The following is a 24,649-nucleotide window of genomic DNA, read 5'->3' as shown; positions in this document are numbered from 1 at the left end:
GGGCCCCATCCACTTTGTCTTCAGCCTTGGCCACCTCTGGAATGTGGTCCGCAAGAGCTTTTCCAAAACGGAATTGAATCCTTGGGATGGAAAGAGGTTCAACGCCCCTGAATAGCCGATGTGGGGGGCTAACGAGACGCGCCTCAATTTAAAGACCTGTTTACGCCTGTTCAGACAACACGCTAAGCCATGGTTAGGCCGCTAACCCTTTTGCAGAAAATGGTTAGTGAGTGTGTTCAAACCGTGGTTATGTAGCCATCCTGGTTAGGAATGGTTCACACGACGCGCTAAGCCATAATGTTTAGCTCAAAACGCTTAGCGTATCGTCTGAACCAGGGTCTTTGAGCTTCTCTCGGGCACGGGCTACAATGCTGGACTAGTTGGATCTCTGGGCTGATCCAGCAGAATTGTGTTAGGTTTTCTAAGCCAGCCTGACTACTGGCTTCGCAACTGAACGCTTGCATTCTCCCTCAAAAGTTTAATGTAGCCTTCCCTAAGCTGGGGGAGATGGGTTGGGACTCCCACAAGGTTGGGCAAGCTGTAATAGAGGCTTAGAGGCTAGCTGAAAGCAACTGCTGGATCCCTGTACATGAAGGATAAAACAAGGGCTCTGACAGGAGGGTAAAGAAAGGAACGGGTGACAAAATATAACACACACACACTCTAATACAGATGGCTTAAAAAAGACGTCAGATGGTGGAGCGAAGGGCACTCATGTTGCCTGAGGTCAGTGGCTGGAGCAGGGAGGGGCCGTGGCTCAGTGGTAGAGTCCCCACTTTAATAATAATAATATAATAATAATAATAATAATAATTTTATTTTTTACCCGCCTCTCCCTTTGGATCGAGGCGGGGAACAACATTAGTACAGAAAACAACACATCTTAACAATTCTTGATTTTACATTGATCTGGGTAGACCTGCCGGAAAAGGCTAGTCTTCAAAGCTGCCTTAAAATCACAGAGAGAGTTAATATTACGAATCTCCTCCGGCAGGCCGTTCCACAATCCGTGGGTGACAGGGTCGCGCAGGTAACCTGGACCCAAACCATTTAGGGCTTTAAAGGTAATGACCAACACTTTGTACTTTGCCCGGAAACTAATTGGCAGCCAGTGGAGTCATTTTAATGTTGGGGTAATATGCTCACCCCTAGATGTACTGGTGACCAACCTGGCTGCCATATTTTGAACTAGTTGAAGTTTCCGAACTAGGTACAATGGTAGCCCTATGTAGAGCGCATTGCAGAAGTCAAGCCTTGAGGTTACCAGCACGTGCACAACCGTCTTTTCTGACTCTAAGAAGGGGCGCAGCTGGCGTATCAGCTGAAGCTGATAGTAGGCACTCCTGGCCGTCACATCTATCTGGGCTGTCACTTGGAGCGACGGATCCAGGAGCACCCCCAAATTGTGAACACAGTCTTTCAGGGGGAGTGTAGCCCCATCCAGAACTGGTTGACACACCTCCAAACCTAGGTCAGAGCCCTTGACAGCAAGCACCCCTGTTTTGTCTGGATTCAGTTTGTTTTTCCTCATCCAGCCTATTACCGCCTCCAAGCATTCATTTAGAGGAGACACACTGTCCTTAGCTGATGCTGTTATTGAAGGCATAGAGAAATATATTTGGGTGTCATCAGCATACTGATAGCACCCCGCCCCATGCCTCCGGATGATCTCTCCCAGCGGTTTCATGTAGATGTTAAACAGCATTGGGGATAGGATGGCACGCCATACAACAACTCCTTTTTTGAGGAGCAACTATCCCCAAGCATCACCATCTGGAATCTACCTGAGAGGTAGGATCGGAACCACTGAAGCACAGTGCCTCCGATTCTCAGGCGTTCCAGAAGGATACCATGGATGATGGTATCGAAAGCCACTGAAAGGTCCAAAAGTACCAGCAGGGACACACTCCCCCTGTCAATACTCATGCGGAGATCGTCCACTAAGGTGACCATCGCTGTCTCAACTCCGTATCCTGCCCTAAAGCCGGTTAGAAATGGGTCTAGAAAATCTGTATCATCCAAAACTGCTTGGAGTTAGAAAGCAACAGCCCTCTCAATCACCTTGCCCCAAAATGGAAGATTTGATACAGGTCTGTAATTATTAAGATCCAGGGGGTCCAGGGAGGGCTTTTTTAGAAGCGGCCGTACCACTGCTTCTTTTAAACATGATGGAAAACTCCCCTGCCTGAGAGATGCATTAATCATATTTTGTAGCTGTAGTCTTAACTGCATCTCCTCCCTGGGTGACCAGCCAAGAAGGACAGGGATCAAGAGGACAAGTTGTCCACCTTACTCAGCTTGTCCACATCCTCTACTCACCAACTGAAACTGATCCAGTGTAATCCTACTCAGGGAGTTGCTGGACACCTCATCTTCAGCTTCCGTTATAACGACAGCATCTAAATTGGCTCTTATCCGAGAGATTTTATCTGTGAAATGATCGTTAAATGCATCACAGTGAACTACTGAAGGCTCTAAAACTGGGTTCAGGGGAGAAGTTGCCCGAATTAGACCCCTCACCTGCCTGAACAGTTCTGCTGGATGCGAATTCACAGAAGCAATGCGGGCAGAGAAGAAACCTTTCTTCGCTGCACGTATTGCCACCCCATAGGAACGAAGATGTTCTCTATAGCGTGTCTTGTCGGATATGAGTCGAGTTTTCCGCCATAGGCGCTCCAGTCGTCGACCTTCCTGAGATCTTCTGTGTGCCAAGGTGCCTGATTGGAAGCAGGTCGGAGAGGACGTTTGGGGGCAATCGTGTCGATAGCCCTAGTTAGGTCTTGATTCCATCTATTGACCAGGGATAGTTGACAATACCAGCCATAGGCTTTCTGGAATCCAAGAGGATCCATCAGCCTTCGAGGGCGGACCATCTTAATAGGTCCGCCACCCCTGTAGGATGGTAGCCATGATATTAACCCTGATCAGAAAATGGCCTGTCCATGACAACACAGAGGCATTTATCACCTCTGCCCACGTTCAGAACTGAAAACGGCATCGAGGGTGTGACCTGCTGAATGTGTGGGTCCAGAGACCAATAGGCCCATGTTTGTCAGGGATGCCATGAACTCATGAAACCGGTCCCGAATGCGATGTTGAAGTCACCCAGGACCAAAAGCCTGGGCCACTCCAACACCAGTTCCAGACAGTCTGACATGCAAGCGGGGTGGCCGGTGGACTAACAGAATCTCCAGTCTCTCCCTGGCCTTCAGACTCAATGTGACTCAGTTTTCCATTTGCATGCAGAAGGTCCAAGGTTCAATCCCCGGGGTCTCCAGGTAGGAATCTGAAACCTTGCTGGGCTGGGTGGACCAGGGTCTGACTGGGTGTTGCTAGGAGCAACGGTTGGCCTGAGTGGCAGCCATCTTGGAGAGGGGAGGCTGCCCAGCCAGGCTGCCGGTGAACAAGGGCCTGGCGGGGGGTGGGGGGGGTGATTGGTCGCTGTGGGTGGGTGATTGGCTCCCACCACAGCCATAAAGCGCGCAGGGACGGTGTGAGCCGAGCTGCTGTTGCTACGGAAACTGCACAGTCCCCGCCCCCTTTCCGCAGGGGACCTGAGCGACCTTCGACCTCCCGGCTGAAAAGAGGCCTTGCCACAACAACAACAGCGAAGTGACCAATCAGGATCTCGTTTGCCTCCTGACGGACTTGTCCAATCAGCGCAAGCAATTGGCTGCGCTTTCATAAAATTAAGTGGTAGCTCGAGGAGCTTTGCTCAGCCCCCACAGTAACATTGGCCAATCATAATCGCCGTAGTGAACAATACCGCAGGTTGCCCCCGCCCTTCCATCCAATCAGTCTTCGTCCTGACGGTTCCTCGACCGGCTTGCCAGTCAGGTGTAAGTAGGTCCCGCCTTTGGCCCACCTCTGGGTTGCAACCATTGGTTCCACTTGATGCGAGGACGGCGGAAGGGGGGAATGAAAGGGGGGAAAGCCCCACCTTACCTCACGCATCTCTGAGCCATATCGAATCAGCATCCGCGTCACAGAGAGAAATACCGCCTCCCAGCCGCAGCTGGACCAATCGCTGCCCGGCTTTACCGACCCCCCCCCTCATCTCTTCTCTTCGATACGTCTCGCTCTTCCTCCTCCTCTCTTAGCCAATCAACAGTGTTAAAGCCTGCGCGCCTGCGCACTACGCCCCCCGCGAGGAGAAGGCGAAGGGAGGGGGAAGGTTCTGGAGGGAGAAGTGTCCGCCGCCATCTTAGCATCGCTACTGCTGCGGCCGCGTCTGAGGGAAGAGCGAAAGACTCGGAGCCGGCCCGGGCCGAAAACATTGCCGGGGTCTAACGGCCAAAAGGGAGGGGGAGGTGGGTGAGTGAGTGAGTGACGTCGAGCGAAAGGCCTGAGGGGGAACGGGTAGCGGCGATGGCCGTGACGTCACGGCCGTGGCGGTGACGTCAGCGGGAGGGGTCTCTAGAACTCCCACGATTCTAAAAAAAAGAGCGGCCGGGGCGGGGGGAGAGCGCAGGTCGCAGAAGGGCAGCTGCCGGGAGAGGGGGCGGGGTCTCGGAGGAGGGGGCGGGGTCTCGCCTCTTGGGTACCTTCCTCCTGTGTCCCCTCCCGCACTGTTTTTGGGGAGGAGAGATAGAGCCCAGGTAGGCGATGTGATGGGGGAGGGGGGGGAGCTTCCAAAGCAGGTAACAAGATGGTGCCTCGGAGACGAGAATCGGGCTGCTGAACATGGCGGGGGTGGGGGGCGCATGTGCGTGTGGCGTTTGTTTCCTCAGGAGCGCGTGTGCTGGGGATGATGGTCGGTGGGGAGGTTGATGCCTTTGCTAGGAGCGACGCAGGACTCGAGGGAGATCCAGGAAACGCGAGAGGCCTCGGGGTGGGGGTGGGGCACTGCTGCCCAGTCTCGCCTTTGGTACGTGACAATAGATGGGAGCCGCTTTGAGGCTTGCTGTAGTCGGAAAACGGGGCGCAAGGCGGCTAAATAACGAAACAGATGCGAAACAGGAGGCTTTGATGCCTCAAGTACAAGATGGCATCCCGTTGGGCCTCTGTTACTTGCAGCGTAGGCCTGTGCACGTTTACCTAGAGATTGAGGCCGATGCGTTTACTGAGGCTTACTGTAAGACCAAAACTAAAAAAAAAAAAGAGAGACGTTGTAGAGTTCTTTAAAAATGCAGGAAAGGGTAACTCAAATGATCAAGGGGCTGGAGCAACTCCCCCGTGAGGGAAGTGACAGTAGGTGAGATTGTTTAGCTTGAAGAAAAGGCGAGTAAGGGAAGACATGGTAGAGGGGTACAACATCATGCGTGGTCTGGAGAAAGTGGATAGGGATTTCTACACACACACACACACACACACACACTAGACCCCAATGGGGTCATCCTGTGAAGCTGATTGGTGGGAGATTCAGAACAGATAAAAGGAAGTACTTCACAGAGCTTAAACCATGGAATTCACTATCACAAGATGCAGTGATGACCGCCAATTTGGATGGCTTTAAAAGGGGGCTAGCCAAATTCATGGAGGCTAAGGCTATCAATGCCTATTAGTTCTGATGACTATACGCTATCTCCAGTATCAGAGGCAATATGCTACAAGTTGCTGTTGAACATGAGTGGAAGGGTGCTGTTGCGTTGATGTTCTGCTTGGGCAGCTGGTAGGCCTCTGTGTGAACAAGAATGCTGGACTATGTGGACACTTGGTCTGATCCATCACGGCTGTTATTATGTTCTTAAGAGGTGTGTGTGTTTGTATTCCAACCTTAAAGAGCAGGAACAGCCACTCTTTTACTTGTATTCTTGCAAACAGGAATGTGGTACACTCTGGCAACTCGTGGTTATGGGAAATGTTGATGTTTTCCTTTGGTTGTTTTGCTAGATGACAGGAAGGCTTAATGCATATTCGTTGATTTGTGAGGAGTAAGTGTTGCGTTAGGAAGTTGTTGAAGAGGTCTGGGACAGTTTGAGTTCTTTGAGGAGATTACTTAGGGAAGAGTGTTGGAACAGGCTGTGCTGTGCTTGCCAGCCTTTAGACTTGGATGTTTGGGAGACTAGGAAGCTCCTGGGTTACATTAGGAAAAGCCTGAAGCTGAGGGAATATCTAGGGCACCCTTCCCCAATCCAGTGTCCTCCAGACTCACATTGGCCCTAGCCAGCATGTCCAATGGTCAGGAGTGCTTACAGTTGTACTCCCAACACAACTGGAGGGCACTGGGTTTGGGAAGGCTGGTCAAGGGTAAATTGTATCTAAGTGCATATGTTACTTCCTTGATCAAAGTCTATTAAACAAATGAGAAAGTCAAGCAATACATGTTTGTTTCACTATTAAGGGGATTTGCAGGCTTAGGAAGGAAGGGCTCTGACGGTACAGGTAACCTGTGGTTCTTTTAGAGCAGCTTTTCCCAATGTGGTGCGTTTCTGATGTGGTCAATTACAACTCCTGCCATCCCCGCCCAGCATGGCCATGGAGCGATGAGAGTTCTAGGCCAAAGCATCTGGATGCAACTGGGTTGTGGGGAAGGTTGCTTTAGAACAGCGGTTCTCAACCTGTGGGTTGGGACCCCTTTGGGGGTCGAATGACCCTTTCACGGGGGTCGCCTAAGACCATCGGAAAACACATATTTCCGATGGTCCTAGGAAACTGTATTGACTGAACGATGTCATGTATCATCTTTTGTATTATTAAAGCTATTGTTATGTATTATTTTCATTAGCAAACCATCCCATGACAATGGATCGTGTAGAGAAGAACGAAAATAATTTTATGGTTGGGGGTCACCACAACATGAGGAACTGTATTAAAGGGTCGCGGCATTAGGAAGGTTGAGAACCACTGCTTTAGAATAATGGATATAAAGCAAAGGAGTTTAGAACTACAAGTATATTACTCCCCCACCCCCAAAGCTGCCGGCAAACAAAGGAAACAAATCCTTAAGCATGTGGGTGTTAACAATCTTGATATAGACTTTGAATGTTTTGATCTGATTGCTTTATGTTAGGGGTGAGGAACCTGTGGCTCTCCAGATGTTGTTGGACTCCCAACTCCTGTCTGCCCCAGTCAGCATGACATGTTCAGGATTGACAGTCCAACAATATCCGAAGGGCCAGAGCTGCTTCCAGCATTGTGAAGATTGGGAACACCTCAGGTGCAACAGAGCTCCTGGTCAAAGTTTGTTGGATCCTTTGTTCTGATCTTCAAGTGCTAGCTTTCTTCAATGCAGGCTAGTGTGGCCGTGTAGTAGCTTCTACTATTGTGCTCCGAAGCCTAGAACTTGCCATCTCTAGAGTAGTCTTGAAAAATTGTGATGGGGATAGCTCTAAGGGCAACCCCTCTGTGGTCTAAATGTGTTGCCACACCTGAAGACAGTGGTATCCAGAGATTGTACTGTTAGGTCTTATTAAGATTAGATGTTTTTCAAAAGGCTGGTTGTTCCAAGGGAGTCCAAATCCTGGACAAATAGCCACACATGCATTTAATTTGCAATCTACCCGGCATTTTTTTTCCCAGCTTCCCAGAATCCAGATTATTTTAGCAGGTAGAAACCAAGAATGAAGGCCTACATTTTGTGTGGGAAGGGGGAGACTGTAGAAGTTATGAGGAGTTTGGTGTCGGCTGTGCCCGGCTGTTGGGAGCATTTCGGATTCTTCAGTAGGTGTGTCCTTTCAAAGCTGCCTCTGCTACAAAAAATGCCGGGAACTTGTTGAGGGAAATTAAGTTGCTTTTTGCACTGTTTCTCTAATGCATAGAGATGTGATGTTCTGGGGTGAAAATGAAAATAAAATATTTTTTCCAGGGATTTCTTTTGTCCTCAGGGGGGATGGGGGAGGGGCTGTCAAATTTGGTTTTGCCTGCAGTATTTTTCCAGGCCTTCACATTCTTACAGCCTGGATAATTCATTGGAAGGTGGAAAGTGGTTGATCAGTTGAATTTCCTTCTGTGTCTGAAGAAATGTTCTGTTGCTGTTCCAGAACATGGTTAGTGAGTGGCTCAGTCTTTTCGTTGGAGCTACAGAGCCTGAGAAATCCTAGGGCATTGGGTCCTCGGATGGAAATTTCCATAATAGTGGTAAAACTAATAGCTTGGAGGCAAGGACCAGGAACCTTGCAACATGTTTTAAAGTCCTATAACCTCTCTTGAAGGGCTCTGTAGAAAGCTTTTCTTCCCATATGTAGAAAGGTTTGCTTCCCATATGTACGCTTGGGAATTCCAGAGTAAAGCATCTCCTAAACTCCCACATATTTACAGGCTATGTCTCACCATCCATCATGTTTGTGACAATATGATATTAATCACATCCAAAATAAGCAGTTTCTTCTTAACCTTAAGGCTGCCTTTATAGTTTGTCTGGTTCTATTATGCAATTCTCTTAGGATGCTGGTTCATGGTTGGACAGGGAGGGGATCCTGAAGCAGGTAGAGCCTGGACACACTTCCCTCCAAACCACAGAGGTGTAATGTTGTAGCCAATGGAACTGTGCTGCTAATTGCGATAACTGCATTGAGGAAGGGAACATACCAAAGCTTCTGACCACGGCGGCTTCTCCCCCTCACGCCTCCTCCCCTGGCTAGCTTCAGGAGGGAGTTTGCGATGCCCAGTTCCAGTCCTCGTGCCAGTCTTGGATTAATGCCCCAGCCCCCAGATCTTCGCACTCACAGCATACATGAGGCCGTAGGCAGGGTTTCTTTATGCAGAAGAGGTGGCTGCTTGATGGGCCAGCAGCTCAGATAGCTTGAAGGGAGCCAAAGTTTAAAAGGTTTGAAGAACGCTTGTCAGGAGGGAGCCTCAACTCTGTACTGCTGTGGTGGTGTGACAAGAATCTCACATAAAACCTGATACTGCCTGTGAAGTCTTCATGGTTGTAAAGCACGGGCAGGCAGAAAGTACATCTCCAGCTGTGTTGGACTTCAACTCCCAGCATTCCTACCCATTCGCCAATACTGGCAGGGGCTTCTGGGAGTTCAAATCCAAAACGTCTATCTACCTTCTGCTAACCCCTGTCCTAGAGAAATAGGGCAATGCTTTTCTTGTTTTGCTAAAGGCTTCAGTGGGGATTCTCCCAGATGAGGGCACATAGGCTTCAGCCAGAAGGACATGCAACTACATAATCCCATAGCAATAAGCACAATTGAGTTCAGAGTAAAATGTGTGGAGGACTGAGGTGTGAGTGCATATCTGAGCAGGCTGTTTCTTAGTCTAAAGACGAGCCTTCGTCTTCAAAGATTGCTAATACGTGGCACAGTTTTTTGATAGCCTTTCCCTGCTCGTAAAATGTTGCCTCAGCCTTCCTTTCCCAATCGGTTGATTTAAAAACATGTAGAACAAAATGCCTCTGTCTCACTGCTTCTACTCTCCCCTTCCTGCCTCATTCCAAAGCAAACTGCAAGCAATATTTTGCAAGTTTATCTTAAGAAGCGTACCTTAATCCATTGAGGGCTGTTGGAGCGTAAGGCCTCTAGAGGTGGCGAGCGTACACCTGAGGGAAAGGATTTCTAGTTTGTTTTAGAAAGAGGCAAGGGCAGATTGCTGTAGGGATCCTATTTGCATAGAAGGCTTGCAGGCAACTTGAAAGGACCTCTCATGCTTGTCTGTTGACATTCCAGGATCCCATAGGTCACTGGATGGTTTCCAGATTGGCATGTTAGGTTCTAGAACATAACTCTGTTCTGCAATCTAGAATTACTGTATCCAAGCAACATGCATGGTCCTCATCTCTCCTGCGTGGCCTAGTTCTCAATTTCACTTATGCCTCATTCTTCACCAGGCTGTGATCGAATTCTTTGCCTGCTAGAAGCCCTTCTCCACTAGCCGCTCCTGGTCTCGGGGTGGTGGGGAGCCCACCCATTTGGGCCAGCCATGGATCCGGCGTTCCCCAATCCATCCCAGGACCCAGTGAGTATCCACTTTATCTCCTTTTTTTACCACCGGGGGAAACAGTTTTGTGGAGTTTTGTGTTTTAATTCTTTTTCCCTCTCTCCTGTTCACAGAGCCACGAGGACGGCATGGCCTCGGACGACTTCGATATTGTGATAGAGGCCATGCTGGAGGCCCCGTACAAGAAAGAGGAGGTGAGGATTGGGGTCTTGAAGCCAGCAGCAGATCCAACCAGTGGGAAAGGATTTTTTGCAATGCCACATAGTGTGTAGGGTGCATAATGCACTAGAACCCTGAGCATCTCCGCTTTGATTTTAAGAAGCAAAGTTTTTAGCCTTCGTGGTGCAGAGGAAGGACGGCAGAGACAATTCCTACTAAAAAACATAAATCAGGATAGTTTTGAAACAGGCTTCATGGATCAAGAGAGTTGCCAGTTTGCTTGCTATAGTTCTTGGTCTCTCAACACCCTACTTCCTAAATCTTCCTTCCCCTACCACCAACCCCACAAGCCCTAAACAACTCTTCCATTCCTGCTAAACCAAATCCAAACTTTGCAGTGTTATAAAGTACGCCGAAAGTGTGTTTTAGCATAATACGCCTTTTTAGGTGGTTTTGGATTCTATTTCCTTTCAAGTGAGTCTCATTTGAAACAGGAGGCTGTAGGGCTTAGCCCGTGGAGAGTTTTCTCTCTTGCTTAGTATTTGTCCTATAGGTAACTTTAACCCATCTGCAATTGTCACTGTGGCAAAAGAATCCACAAGGAGCATAGGTCCATGCAGTTTTTATATTGTGCTTTGTATTTGTGTTTTGAACTTGTTGGTTATTTTTATGCTCTTCATGGTTTAAATTTTTGTGAACCGCCCAGAGAGCTTCAGCTATTGGGCCGTATAAAAATGTAATAAATAATTTTTTTAAAAAAAAAACCCACTCCATGTTAAGGAGGCAAGCATTCTCTACTTGGGGATACATTTTTTGTGAATTGTGTCATCTTGCTAGATTTGTTCCGGTTGCAGTATTTTTTTTCCTTAGCAGTCAGAATATTTTTCAGATAAATATGCCTACAGTGATTTTGGGGAATAGGGGGGAAAAAACACCCTCACTTGAGTAACTGTCACTGGTATTTTAGGAAGACGAAACCATGGCTAAAACTTTGCTTTTTCTATACACTAGAACAGTGGCGGGCAACTTGTGACCCTCCAGATGTTTTGGGCCTGCAATACCGCTGAGAGAGCTTTGGCTATTATTCGGTATAGAAGTTAAATAAATAAAGTCACCATCAGCCTTAGCCAATATAGACAGTGGTGAGGGGAGTTGTAGGCCAAAACATCTGGAGAGCCACAAGTTGTCCACCCCTGCGATAGATGTTGGGATTTTGAGGAAGCTCACTGATGCATCAAGTTCAAAGTTCAGTTGCTCCATGTGAGCTGTGTATGATGACTCCCCATTGCACAGTTGGTGTGGGTGTGTGGTGTTTATGTTAAAACCATTCCTGGCATCACAATGAATGCTTTTTCCAGCCCAGGGTGTGGTGGTAGTAATGGTGCAGGTCTTTAAAAGCTTCCATATTACTAAGCTCAGCATTAGCGATCCCTTGCCAGGGGCGCTTGGGGAAGTTATGAGGTCTGAAAACCTAGTAATGTCAGGGCGCCCCGCGGTTTTCAGACTTCTCAAATATCTAATTCGTTTTTGTGAACCGTCCAGAGAGCTTTGGCTATTGGGCGGTATAGAAATGAAATAAATAAATAAACCTCCCTGTGTTGTAGCCCTGGATTCCGCCTGTAGAAGTCGCTATAATTTTTATTTATTTATTTACTACATTTATATACTGCCCCATAGCCGAAGCTCTCTGGGCAGTTTACAAAGATTATGACCCTCCCAGCGCTAAAAGGGAAGGTTGTATTGAGGCATGTTGCGTTACGTTTCAGTCTGCTAGGGCTTGATTAAGTGCTTTACCCCGACATCTTAACAATGAGGTCTTAAAAAGCGTGATTTTTCTTTCTTTCTAAGAAACTGGAGGTCACAGCTGCTGTGATTTTAATATCGGGGTTCAGGCTTCCTCCTCGCATGACTCAAGTAACCAAACTCGATTAGGCTTCTAGTAGTTCTCCCAGTCTCTTTGTATGTGCCACTCTGTGCTAGATAGAGAGTTAGGAATAAATGATGATGGGTTGGTATCCTTAAATGGGGTGGGGAATTGTGGCGTGTGCCCTATGTGTGTGCACCCGCCCCCTCTCCTTGTGTTTCTCACTGACGCTTTCCCACTGGGGCCCACCCCTCCTCTGTTTGCTCCAGGCCCAGCCAGGACCCTCAAAGCCACCGGCCGATCCCCCCACAGCACAGGTAATGTACGAAAGCGATCGGAGTGGTGGAGGGGAGGGGGCTCCGGCACAGGAGACGGAGGCGGGAGGGGGCTGCTGACCGACCCTCTTCCTTTCGACCCTCTTCCCCAGCCACCTCAGGAGGAGCAAGGAAAGGAAGTCAAGAAAGACAGCGCCCCCAGCAGCAGCGGGGAAAGCAGCAGGTGAGTCAGTGGGCTTTCTCTGGCGTAATTCCCCACCCCCCGCCTCTAGCACGTCTCTCACCTCTTTCTTTTCTGACAGCGGCAAAAAGAAGAGGAGCAGGAGCCGTAGCAGGAGCCGTGACCACAGACATAGGTAGGGATGGGCGTGGAGACACGGTTGGGCGGAGAGTAAGTAGCTGGGTTGACAGCTAGGCTGGGGCAGGGGGCAGGAAGGGGGAAGCCCCCCTCCCCCCCACACTTGTCACCTGTCGGGAACCAAAAGCTCCCGACAGGCAGATGCTGCGCCTCTAGTTGAGGGCAGAAGGGAGGACTAGCGCGGAAGACGGCTTCCAGAAACGGGGCCGTGCCCGTCTAGTTGCTCCAGGACGTTCTGTTCCTCGTTTCGGTTAGGTTTGAGAATTTGGGCCGGGACGGAGTCAAATTCTCGTCCTTCGCCAGCATCAGTGCATGTATTAGTCGCCTATTTGTTCATCTGATTTTTTTTTTTGTTAGCGTCATTATTCTGGGTTTTCTTTTCTTTAGAATTTTTAACATTTAGTGTTTAAAATTTAGTGTTTAAAATTTTAATTTTTAGTGTTTAAAAAAGACAAGAGAATGAGCGGTGGACCAGCTAGTGGCCGATAACAGCCTAGTTTTGGCCCACGGCGGCCATTTGGCGTAGTTGGGTAAAGGCTCTCTATGCCACCTTCTTTTTCATTCCTTCTTTCTTTTTCCTCCCGTTGGTCTATGGGGGCCAAGTCCGTCCCCCCTCGCATGCTTGTTTTGTGGCCGATGACCCTGTCATGCAAGGATGGGCAACCTGCCGCCTCCGGCCCTATTTCAAAAGCCCTCGGCCTACTGTCAGTTTAGTCTTCTAACAAAAGCAGGCAGTCCCTTTCCTGGCAGCCTGTTGAACGTGAAGGGGGAAGAGAGAGAGGAACGGGGATGGCAGAAAGAGAGAGGAAAAGGGGGTGCCCTTGACATTACCCATGAGGGAATACAACGAAGCGTTTTATGGCGCCTTAAAGGAGGGGTGCAGAACCTCTCTCAGCCCACATTTTGGGGGCCACATTCCAGTGGTGGGTGGGGCTGACGGCAGAAGGACCGAGGCCCAAAGTACGAAACATACCAGCCGATTTTAGCTTCAAGTTCTTCCTGCCAATAATTTAGCCTTAGCAGAGGCACTTCAGCATTTTAGAATTGGGGGGTGGGGGGGATGTGCACAGAAGCCAGGAACCACCAAACAGTCTGGAGGTGGGGGAGAAGGGGCGGGGCCATCTGGGGGCAGCTCTGCACCCCGGCCTTAAATTCGCTAGTCTTTCACATGCCACAAGACTCTTCTTTGCCTTCAGCAGGACGAAGGTTGCCCATCCCTGCTGCAAAGGGAAGGGTGGCCAAGGGCAGCATCAGCCCCCTCCCCTGCCACATGTGCCCTGTAAAGCCCTCCGGTTCTAAATGTTAGGCTACTGCAGTGAGCTCTTCATGGGGCTAACCCTTGAAGGGTATCCAGAAGCTACCGTTGGTGTGAAACGCTAGGCTGCTTCACCAGTGCGTCTTATTGGCACCATCATACACCCGTCTTGAAAGACTGGCACCGATTGTCCGTTGCTTTCCAGGGATCAATCCAAGGTGCTGGTTTAAACCGTTACAGCCCTAAACGTCTTAGAATTGTGCTATCTAAGGGAACCTGCCTGGGACTTAAGATGTGAAGGCAAGAGGCCCTTTTCCGGGCACCATTCCCAGATTGTCCGGCCTGTGTGAAAGGGCTGTCTGCTGTGTTGCCTATGGATTGCGCTCACTCAAGGACTACAATTCCCTCTCCCCCCCCCCCCCCCCGGCCTTCTCTTGGCTTTCAGAAAGGAGCGAAGCCGCGTCTCTTCAACGTAGACTTTTACATTCCGTAGCTTCCATGTTTTAAATGTTCTCTGCTGCGTTTTAACCCGCCTTGGTGGCTTTTAAGCAAAGGCCGCATATCGACGTTCATAACCGTAATGAAAACCTGTCTCCGTTCCAGCCGCAGTCGGGACCGAGACCGCCATCGTAGGCGCAGCCGGGATCGCCGCAGCCGCCACCGCAGCCGCAGCCGCCACCGGACCCGCAGCCGGGATCGTCGGCGGGCCAGCAGGTCCCGCAGCCGGGAGCGCCGGCGGGATGAGAGAGTGCGCTACCGCAGCCCCCCACCCCCCGGGTAAGGGGCACCGCAGCCTCCCTAGCGCAGAACGATGGGTTCCCAAGCATTCACCATGAGCTGAATCAACGGCGTTGAGCAACGCGGTTGGCCGGAAGGCTCAGCTGCGCGAGGGTTGGAGCAAGTGGGCGTCAAGTCCTTCTAGGCCCTTTCTACTCCATACCAGTGTAGAGGAAGGGAGGGATCTCGCAAGGCCCTGATCACAAGACCCTCCCCTTAGGCCACATGTGGACACGCCATCCCGGGAGGAAGGAGGGTGTCGCGCCTGCCTTTTTTTTTTTTAAGGAGCTGAGCGCAGGCTGTAAAAGCCCCGACCCCGCTCCCCCCCCCCAACCCCTGATTCCTCCCGGCCCGGTTCCTTCCCTCTACTGACCCCTGCTCCTTGCGGGGTGGAGGGAAGAATCCGGGATGGGCGGCCACACCTCCTGCAGTCTCAGCACGAGGCTGAGACCGAGGGAAGAATCAGTTTTCCCCTGTGAAAACCCGTTCTCGTCCCTCCTTCCTCCCAGGAGCCCCTGGGTGTCATTTGAACGCACCGGGATTCGGCCGTGACCAGCCTGGATTTTGGGGCTGGTGTAGAAACGGCCCTAGACTTGCTTTCAGGCTTCTGTTCCTCCTCCTCCCTCCTATTCCTGGGACTCCCCAGCGATATTGGTGGATAGCCGAGTAGTACAATGGCACCACCAGGGATGTAAAGCCGGCCCTCTTTGCATCCAGGCCTTGGGTGGGATAATTCCAATTGGCTTTGTTCTCAAGCAGAGGACTTTGCACCTGCTTTGCATTGCGTCTCATCTCTCTTTCTCTGCAGGCGGCGGTTTGGACACAGCAAGAGCCCTTTGTACAGAGAGAAGAGCCCCCTCCGGTGAGTGTTCTGATGGGCAGCGGGGAGGGTTATTTGGCTGTGTTCCCTGGGTTTGAGCCCTCGGTCCCTGTGCCTGAACAACCTTTGATGGCTTTAAACGGGGTTTGGACACATTCACGGAGCAGAAGGCTCGCAATGGCTGCTAGCCCTGATGGCTCTGTGCTACCCGCCCCAGCATCAGAGGCAATATGCCTGTGTGGACCGGATCACGAGCGGGAGGTTGCTGTTGCTCTCATGCCTAACTTGTGAGCTTTCCACTGGCAGCTGGTCGGCCACCTTTGGTCTGGTCCAGCTGGGCTCTTCTTATGTTCTCATGACTTCCATGGTCTCCTACAGGGAGCCCTTGGGCAGCTTGAGCCCCGAGGAGCGCGATGCCCGCACAGTGTTCTGCATGCAGCTGGCCGCCCGCATTCGCCCGCGTGACCTTGAGGACTTTTTCTCTGCCGTTGGCAAGGTAGTATCCTCCTCTCTCTTCCTCAGCCTTGGACATTGCCTACCGTATTTCTTCGATTGTAAGACGCCATCGATTCTAAGACGCACACTAATTTCAGTACCACCAACAGGGAAGAAAAGCTTTAATTCTAAGAAAAAATAAATTTCTTAGAATATCTTTTATGAGTAGAATTTCTTAGAAATATCTTAGAAATATCTTAGAAAGAGCTGGGTTTTGGTGCCACTGGGCTGGGAGGGGCTTAGGGGTAAGCAAAAAACCAGGCGCTTACCCTCCCAGCTCCTCTTCGCTCGCACGGCTCGCGGCTGCTGCAGGAGCTTCCTCTTTTGGAGGCCTACCTGTACGAGGAGGAGAGAGACGACTGGAGCTGTCGCGTGAGAGCAGCTTCAGCGGAGCAGTACTTCTTCGGCCTCTGGCCACAGGTTTTTCAGGCCACTTTGGCCCAGCATCCGCGGGCGTGAGGAGTATTAGCAGTGTGTCCTGCCTTCCAGCAGACCAGGGGGACGTTGGCTACTTCCAGGCTCCACTTGGGACGCGCGCTTCCCGGCCGCCGGAGCCAGCTGGGCGTCTTCCCAGCATGGCGGTTGGGGGGGGCACCCGGTGCTTGGGGGGGGTGAGCCTCCTGACTCTTGGAGCTGCGTGTCTTCCGGGCGCAGCTGTCGAGGGCCACCCAGCGGGGCACGCTGTAGGCTCCAATCAGGCTGCAAAGCGATCTCAAAAAACCCTGCTTGCTCAGCTTTCTAAAAGCAATAAAGCCAGAGAGAGAAAGTTGGAATGGATGTTTCAGACACTTTTTTAATAGGATAGAGTGTTCTTGCATCTACCATATTTCTTCAATTCTAAGACGCCATAGATTCTAAGACGCACTCCATTTTTAGAGATGTTTATTTGGGGGGAAAGTGTGTCTCAGAATCGAAGAAAGACGGTACTTCCTTTACCTCCCCGAGTGGGTAAACCGTGGCTCTTCCAATGTCAGATTCCAACTCTCATCAGTCCCAACCAGTATGGCAAAGGGTCAGTCGATGCTGTAGTCCAGCGGCAACTGGAAGACCACTGGTTCCCCGCCCCTGCTGGACCCCTTCACATGTAGACTTAAAGCTCTCGGTTCACTGGCAGGAAATGCATACGGGAGTCCTTCTCCTACAGTGCTCCTGAAACCCTGCTGCCCCTCACTTGCTTTGTCTCCTCCCCTCGGGCAGGTGCGCGACGTGCGAATCATCTCCGACCGAAACTCACGCCGCTCCAAGGGCATCGCCTACGTGGAGTTCTGCGAGATCCAGTCAGTCCCGTTGGCCATTGGGCTGACGGGGCAGCGCCTCCTTGGCGTGCCCATCATTGTCCAGGCCTCCCAGGTACGCGACGTGATGAGAACCACCTGACATTCGGAGTGGGAGGGAAGGAGTAATGGGGGCCGGACTGAGAGGAGTGGACTTTTGACACGTGGGGGGTGTACATTTGAGGTGGGGGTATGAATATCGAGCATATTGGAAGAATGGGGGCTTGGGTTTTAAGAAAGGGCTAGAATTCCCAAGGAAAAGGTTGGAAGTCTTGAATTTTATTTAAGCGTTTTTATGCCGCCATTCAGCCAAAAAAGGCTCTCACGGCGGCTTACAAAAGTATTTCTTGACCATCCCTGCCCACAGGCTTACAGTCTAAAAGACATGACACAAAAGGAAAGAGGATTGGGAGGGAGGAGGAGGAGGGGGAAAAGGAAAGCAAATTCAGGCACTACGATCTTAGTTGTAAAGTTCAGCAGTTACAGGTGACAGCAGGAGGGAGGGGGCTCTCAGCTGGATCTGGACCCAGGCACGGTGGAGAGGTGCCTGGCTGCTGCTTCCTCCCTCACTGGTGGCCTCTCCAAAGACAATTGGTAGCAGGAGGGAGGGGTCTCTCAGCTGCAGCTGGACCCAGGCACGATGGAGAGGTGCCTGGCTGCTGCTTCCTCCCTCACTGGTGGCCTCTGCAGAGACAATGTGAAAGCCCAGTGTTAGCTACACACACACAGCATGGCAGGGGACTTGTTTACATGTGTGTAAGATTCTTTTAGAGTTGGCTCTACCAGATTTGCAGCTTCAGCTTCTTCAACATGCATTGTGCTGTTGGTGGTTGGCTTTTAAGATGACGGTGACAATGTATTTATTAGCTAGCCGCCTTGGGAGAACAACCAGTTGGAAACGCAGCTGACAAGTTACTGCTATCGACGCAGGCTACTTAAGGCTGCTTCTAATCTCCCCCCCCCCTTGTGTCTACGGCCTCAGGCGGAGAAGAACCGGCTGGCAGCCATGGCGAACAACCTTCAGAAAGGCAGCGGCGGGCCCATGCGGCTCTACGTTGGCTCCCTTCACTGCAACATCACCAAAGAGATGCTGCGTGGAATCTTTGAGCCCTTTGGCAAGGTTGGGGGTTCACAATTGGGAGCAAAACCGGGGGGTGGACCAGAACACCGTCGCAGGCCTCGCAGAGTTCTGACCTGCGTCCTTTTTCCCCCTGTACGCAGATTGATAGCATCGTGCTGATGCGTGATCAGGACACTGGACAGTCCAAGGGTTACGGCTTCATCACGGTATGTATTCATCCTCTCCCGCTTTGAGGGGAGGCCCTGCCCCCGCCCCTGCTGCTGCCGCCTCCCTCGTGAGTCCCACGTTGACGGCATGCCCCCATTGCCCCGCAGTTTGCAGAGGCGGAGTGCGCCCGGCGTGCCCTGGAGCAGCTGAATGGTTTTGAGCTGGCCGGCCGGCCCATGCGGGTGGGGCAAGTCACCGAGCGGCTGGACGGCACCACCGACATCACCTTCCCCGATGGCGCTGATGAACCCGACCGGGCAGCCCTGAATCTCGGCGCCACCGGCTCCCAGCTGCAGCTCATGGCCAAACTGGCAGAAGGTGAGCTTCCTCGTGCTCTTCGCTCCTCTGATGCCATGTTTCTAGCCTGCCCAAGGGTCTCTACTTCCCTTGCTCGGCTTCGTCCATTTTCTTCTGCTGCCCCTTACGCCTGGAACACTCTTCCAGAACATTTGAGAACTACAAGTTCAACTGCAGCTTTTAAAGCTCAGCTAAAAACTTTTCTTTTTCCTAAAGCTTTTAAAACTTGGTTTTGTTCTGACTTTATACTGTTAGTTTTACCCTACCCAGTGCCTGTTTACCCTACCCTGTACCTGTTTGCATTCTCTTCCCCTCCTTATTGTTTTATTATGATTTTATTAGAATGTAAGCCTATGCGGCAGGGTCTTGCTATTTACTGTTTTACTCTGTACAGCACCATGTACATTGATGGTGCTATATAAATAAATAGTAATAATAATAATAATAACCAGAAATAAAGGGAACCGGGAAGGAGGGGGTAGAGATCATTGCCTCAGCTAGGAAAACTCCCGACGGGGACAGGAGTGTTTTTAAAGTTTGCGTTTCCCCAAATGGCAACGAGATCAAAACCGCGCTGGGGATAATATAAATCAGTATATTAAAAACAGCTGGCGACATGCCTGTGAAGTCATGTAGCTGGAGATCAAAGTTTAGCAGTTTTGCAGTGTAGTCAGAGGTGTTTGATCTGGTGGGAACGCAGAATGGGGAGGCATCACCAGCGAGGCCCCCTCCCTAGGAAAGGTTTGTCTAGTCTGCTTTGGTAGAGGAACTTGCAGTAGGCTGTTCTCTCTAGATCTCCGTTCTCAAGGCATCTTACTGGAGAAGACAGTCCCTTGTATGTGATAAGCCGTTAACGCAGCCTTCCTCAACCTGGGGCGCTCCAGATGTGTTGGACTGCATCTCCCAGAATGCCCCAGCCACTGGCTGGGGCATTCTGGGAGTTGTAGTCCAACACATCTGGAGCGCCCCAGGTTGAGGAAGGCTGTGTTAAGGGCTTTGATTGTGTTAAGCCTTTTAGATGATGATGATGATGATATCCCGCCTTTTTCCCCAATACTTGGACTCAAGGCAGCTTTACCCAATTAGAACACGTATAATTTAAAAATAAATAGAAATATACCAAAGTTAAAATAGAATTAAACCAACTGTAATATCAAAACATTTTTTTAAAAAATAAAAGGCAAATAATTTAAAAAAATCCAACGTATTAACACAGTCCAGAATATTCCCAAAGGCCTGCTGGAACAAAAAAAGTTTTTGCCTGCCTCTGAAAACACAGCAAGGGAGGGAGCCGGTCTTGCCTCCCTGGGAAGGGACTTCCAGAGCCTTGGAGCAGCCACCAAGAAGGCCCTCTCCCGTGTTCCCAACACGCATGCCTGTGATGACGGTGGGACTGAGGGGAAAAAACCCAAGAGGGTTGTGAGGAAAAATAGAGCATGAACCATGCGGGGCAGGTATAAGAGACAGGGACAGTCATCGCTTGTGTTAAATGGTCAGAAATGACTCATTGAGGGATGGAAGAGCAAAAAAATAAACAAACCCCAAGAACTTTGACTTAATAATGCTCTTCTCTACACAGCTGCTTTATTGATTGAACTTTACTAATAGAGTATGAGAAATCCTTTTGACTACTCCAGTTGCTCTGAGAGAACTGGCAAGCCGTCTTAGTTCGTGTTTGGCCTTCTACAGTAAAGCATCATAGAACAGCAGAGTTGGAAGGGGCCTACAAGGCCATCGAGTCCAACCCCCTGCTCAGTGCAGGAATCCTCCCTAAAGCATCCCTGACAGATGGTTGTCCAGCTGCCTCTTGGGTCTAGAACTTGAGACCAGCTTCAGCCATTACCTGGAAGCACAGAAGAAAAGATGTCCGAGACATTCACTTCTGTTCAGGTTTTGCTTGTGTGTGTCTGGATAGAATGCTGGAAAGTGCCCTCAAACATGTCCCAAGGTAACGATCATCCTAGTGGCTCTGGCAGCATCCTCTAGCAGCGAGTTCTGGAGTCGATGAAACCTTCTACTTGGATGTCAAAGTGTCGCTCTTTGCCTCAGTATCCCCTCTTGTGTTTCCGCCCACCCCCCAGCAGGTTCTGGGCTCCCTCTGTCAACTACAGCGGCGGCTCAAGCTGCCCTGCAGCTCAACGGAGCGATACCCCTGGGAGCGCTGAACCCGGCTGCCCTGACAGGTAAGGCAGGGAATGTCCAGGTTGGGTTGGGTAACCTTGGGAGGGCCGGGGTGGGCTTCTCCCTGATTGAGAGGCTCAGAGTTGGAAGGCCTCTCACCTAACATGAGCTCCAGCCCTCACATAACTGCATTTAATCCTTCATAAAGCGTCTTGAGCAAGGCAGAAAAAACCTCTGCCTCTTTAATCCCCCAGCAGTGGGGCACCCTCTGGAGGTGGATGGAAGAAATCATCCAGATATGTACAGGGGCAGACCTTGGTCCATCTGGCCCGGGGTTGTCTGCTGTGGCTGACAGCATTTCCCCGCGGTCTTGGGCCGAGGATTTCCCCAGCCCTGCTGCCTGCACTCCTTTTTTAAAAAAACCGGAGGTGCCGTTGAACGGGGGGCATCCTGTGTGGGGGAAAACATGCATCTTGTCCCTGTGCTGTGGTTCAAACTCCCTCAAACTTATCCAGCCAGATATTTGCCCCACCTGATAAACAGACTTCACAGCACCCCAGGGCAGTCATCTACCACTCTTTCTGCCGGGAATTCTTCCCTTAAACGTCCTAATGCTTTTCTCTCCTCCTTCGCCCACAGCTCTCAGCCCGGCACTGAACCTGGCTTCACAGACGTTGGCCTCCCAGTGCTTCCAACTTTCGGGCCTCTTCACTCCCCAAACAATGTGAGTGGACGAACTGCCAGAGTCTAGGGCAGAGGAGGCGAGCCCCGTGTACCCCGCGCTAGGAAATCCAATTGTGCACATTTTTTTATCCCCCAATTAAAAGCCTGCAGCCAAATTTGGCTGACCCTTTTAAATCGGTGTGTGAAAATCCAGCCTCTCCCCCCTCCAGTCCTAGCCCAACCATCTCGTGGGCTGCAGAACTTCGCAGTCAACCTACTCTTTTGCCACCTTATCCCCCAGTCCCTGATGTGAGCCTTTTCACACCTAGGGCTTGTTTTCCTCGCATACGCTGCGATGTCCATAAGTGTCCTGTTAGTTGACAGTTCCCCCTTTAAGCTTCACTCGTGTTAAATAGAATTTATTTTTGTGCTTGTGATCCAGATTTTCAGATACTGAAATATTTTGGCCTGAAACTTGGGCTGCAGGGTGGGGGTGCGGGGTTGGAGTTTGGGAACGAAAGAGAAACGAGGGCAAAAAGAAAAAGAAAAAAAAAAGATTTTCACTCCAACTTTGTGGATTAGAAAATAGCTTTTCCTAGAAACAAGTGAATGCTGAAATTGTCCTGAGCGTTGTCCTGCTGCTGGAATTGACCAATGGCAGAACTGGGAGGCGCTCTTAACGCGTCTCTGTTTCCCCCTTTTTTTGCAGGTAACGTAATCCGGTTTCCCCCCTGCCCTCCCTCTCCCATGGAGCCAGGAGGGGAATGATCATCTCCACACCATCACCACCTCACCGCCCCCCATTGGATACAAGGCAGGGGGCTGGACTCTGAAGGAACACTTCCCCCCCCCCTCCCTTGGGGCTGGGAGGCCTTCTTAACATGAACTGATTTTACTCCGATTTCCCTCCCACCAAGTGCTGGGGGGACGCGTGTTTGTGTTCAGCCGCTTGGTTCTGGAATCATAATTGGATGGGGCGCATTACCCCACCCCCCATGTGGGAGCCTCTGAGGGACCAGGCGACCCATTTCCCCCCCTGTAACGCAGCATCCCTTTACTTTTGCCTCCCGGCAGAGCCCGGAAGGACTTCCGTGTCCGGGTGCCCCTTTGCCATTCCTCTTTCCCGCCCTGTGCTCTCCGATGCTGTGTTGTGGGTATTTGCTGGATGGCTTTCAGAAGGGACTCATCATCGCAAGTGTGTGTGTGTGTGTGTGTCTTGTACATAGAAAGGAGAGCGGCGAACCAGCGTTTGGGTGGGAGGCCTGGTCCTGAGGGGATTCCTCCCCCCTCCTTCCCAAGCAGTGTTCTGTTGTTCCCCCTCAATCTGTAAGGAGGTTGCATACAGTGTGGGGAGGTCGTCCCATTCCGCCCTTTCCTTTCCTCCTTTCCCCATCCTCTCCTTTTTCTTGGGTCTGTAGCCTGTTCTTGGTGTTCCCATTTTCTGCTGCACCTTCCCTCAACGTCCCTCAGAACACCTCTTCCCCCCCCCTCCCCTATTCCCAACCTTCAAAGGTGTATTTTGGTTTTCTTTCTTTTTATCTTAATTTTCTTCTTCTTTTTTTTGCTTATAAATGAGTAATAAAAGTCACCAAATCTAACCAGGGGTGTGTGTGTGTGTGTGTGCGTGCCGTTTTTTTCCAGGAGACCACTCCTGAAGAAATCTTCCCTGGACCCAGAAAATCTTAGTAACTACAGGCTGGTGGCCAGCTCCAGACTCTCTTGGATGAGACCGATTATCTGGATCCGTTTCAGTCGGGTTTCAAGCCTGTTTTTGGCACAGAAACAGCCTTGGTCGCCCTGTAGGATGACCTATGTCGGGAGAAAGACGGGGAGTGTGACTCTCTTGATTCTCCTTGATCCCTCAGCGGCTTTCGATAACATTGACCATGGTATCCTTCTGGAACGTCTGGCTGAGTTGGGAGTGGGGGGCACTGCATTGCAGTGGTTCCGCTCCTGCTTGGCAGGTCGGCTCCAGAAGGTGCTTGGGGGACATTGCTCGGCCCTGTAGATTCCCCAGTAGGGGGTTCCACAGGGGTCAGCCTTGCCCCCATGCTGTTTACTACTTACATGAAACCATTGGGTGCGGTCATCCGGAGTTTTGGAGTGCAATGTCATCAGTACGCTGATGACATGCAGCTCTACTTCTTCTCATCTTCATCAGGTGAGGCTGCGGATGTGCTGAACTGGTGCCTTGCTGCAGCAATGGACGAAATCTAATAAACTGAAACTCAATCTGGACAAGACTGAGATGTTGTTAGTGGGTGGTTCTGCTGACCAGATGGAGGGTGCTTAACCTGTTCTGGATGGGGTTACGCTCCCACTGACAGAGCAGATTCATAGCTGGGGGTTTGTGGTGGTTTTATTAAGGGTTTAATTTTTGTGAACCGCCCAGAGAGCTCCGGCTATTGGGCGGTATAAAAATGTAATAAATAAATTCTCCTAGAACCATTTCTGTCACTTGAGGCCCAATTGGCATCGGTGGCACGGGGAGTGCCTTCTGCCAACTTCAGTTGGTGGCCCAGCTGTGCCCCTATCTGGACAGGGATAACCTGGCTTCAGTTGTCTATACCCTGTAACCTCCAAGTAGGATTACTGCAATGCACTCTAGAAGGGGCTACCTTTGAAGACTGGTACGATGCCGCAGCTTGTGCAAAATGCAGCAGCCATATTGATAACAGCGACTAGAAGGTTTGAACATATAAGACCAACTCTGGCCCACTTGCATTGGATGCCTGTACATTTCCAAGCTCGATTCAAGGTGCTGGTTTTAACCTATAAAGCCCTACGTGGCTTGGGACCGCAATACCTGATAATGCCTCTCCCGACATGAACCTATCCATACACTACCCTCCACATCTAAGGTCCTCCTCCATGCCTACTCTTAGGGAAGCTTGGAGGATGGCAACAAGGGAGAGGGCCTTTTCTGTAGTGCCCCCCCCCCCCCAATTTTAGAACGATCTCCCTGATGAGGCCTGTCCGGCACCAGCGTTATCTTTTTGGCGCCAGGTCAAGACTTCTTTTCTCCTAAAATAGCATATGTTGAGTTTTAACTGATTCCAGGACTAGCTTTGGCCTGGCTGATGGTTTAAAAATTGTTTTAAGTGTTAGGTGTTTTTATGGTTTTAAATTTTGTATATTGATTTTTTAATGTTCAGTCTTTAATCTTTGTAAACATTCC

The 24,649-nt window shown here is 50.6% G+C and overlaps 1 protein-coding gene across 7 annotated transcripts; it reads left to right on the top strand.

Moving 5' to 3' along the window:
* Nucleotides 1-4,152: 4,152 nt before the first annotated feature.
* Nucleotides 4,153-23,069, top strand: RBM23 (RNA binding motif protein 23). 7 transcript variants are annotated; one of them, XM_063138372.1, is made up of 16 exons: nt 4,153-4,310; nt 9,716-9,843; nt 9,939-10,019; nt 12,118-12,165; nt 12,276-12,346; nt 12,426-12,479; nt 14,340-14,513; nt 15,322-15,375; nt 15,712-15,829; nt 17,026-17,178; nt 18,085-18,222; nt 18,324-18,389; nt 18,498-18,708; nt 20,772-20,870; nt 21,448-21,532; nt 22,181-23,069. In XM_063138372.1, the coding sequence occupies exons 2-16, from the start codon at nt 9,808-9,810 to the stop codon at nt 22,182-22,184; spliced, it is 1,392 nt and encodes a 463-aa protein (XP_062994442.1). In that variant the 5' UTR covers nt 4,153-4,310; nt 9,716-9,807; the 3' UTR covers nt 22,185-23,069. The 7 variants fall into 7 exon arrangements, with proteins under 7 accessions (XP_062994442.1, XP_062994438.1, XP_062994439.1 ...); XM_063138368.1 differs by having other exon boundaries at nt 20,769-20,870; XM_063138369.1 differs by having other exon boundaries at nt 4,153-4,314; nt 20,769-20,870.
* Nucleotides 23,070-24,649: the final 1,580 nt, after the last annotated feature.

This window comes from Elgaria multicarinata, chromosome 11 (genome assembly GCF_023053635.1).
Source record: "Elgaria multicarinata webbii isolate HBS135686 ecotype San Diego chromosome 11, rElgMul1.1.pri, whole genome shotgun sequence".
NCBI lineage: Eukaryota > Metazoa > Chordata > Lepidosauria > Squamata > Anguidae > Elgaria > Elgaria multicarinata.
Note: the sequence above shows the minus strand (reverse complement) of the source record. Positions and strands in the feature narration are given on the sequence as shown.

Bases quoted from the DNA above. Each gene is read 5' to 3' on its own strand.
- RBM23 (XM_063138368.1), top strand. From the start codon at position 9,808: ATGGATCCGGCGTTCCCCAATCCATCCCAGGACCCA. The intron at 12,480-14,339 runs GTAGGGATGGGC...TCTCCGTTCCAG, and splicing joins AGCCGTGACCACAGACATAG to CCGCAGTCGGGACCGAGACC. The intron at 18,709-20,768 runs GTGAGCTTCCTC...CCCACCCCCCAG, and splicing joins CATGGCCAAACTGGCAGAAG to CAGGTTCTGGGCTCCCTCTG.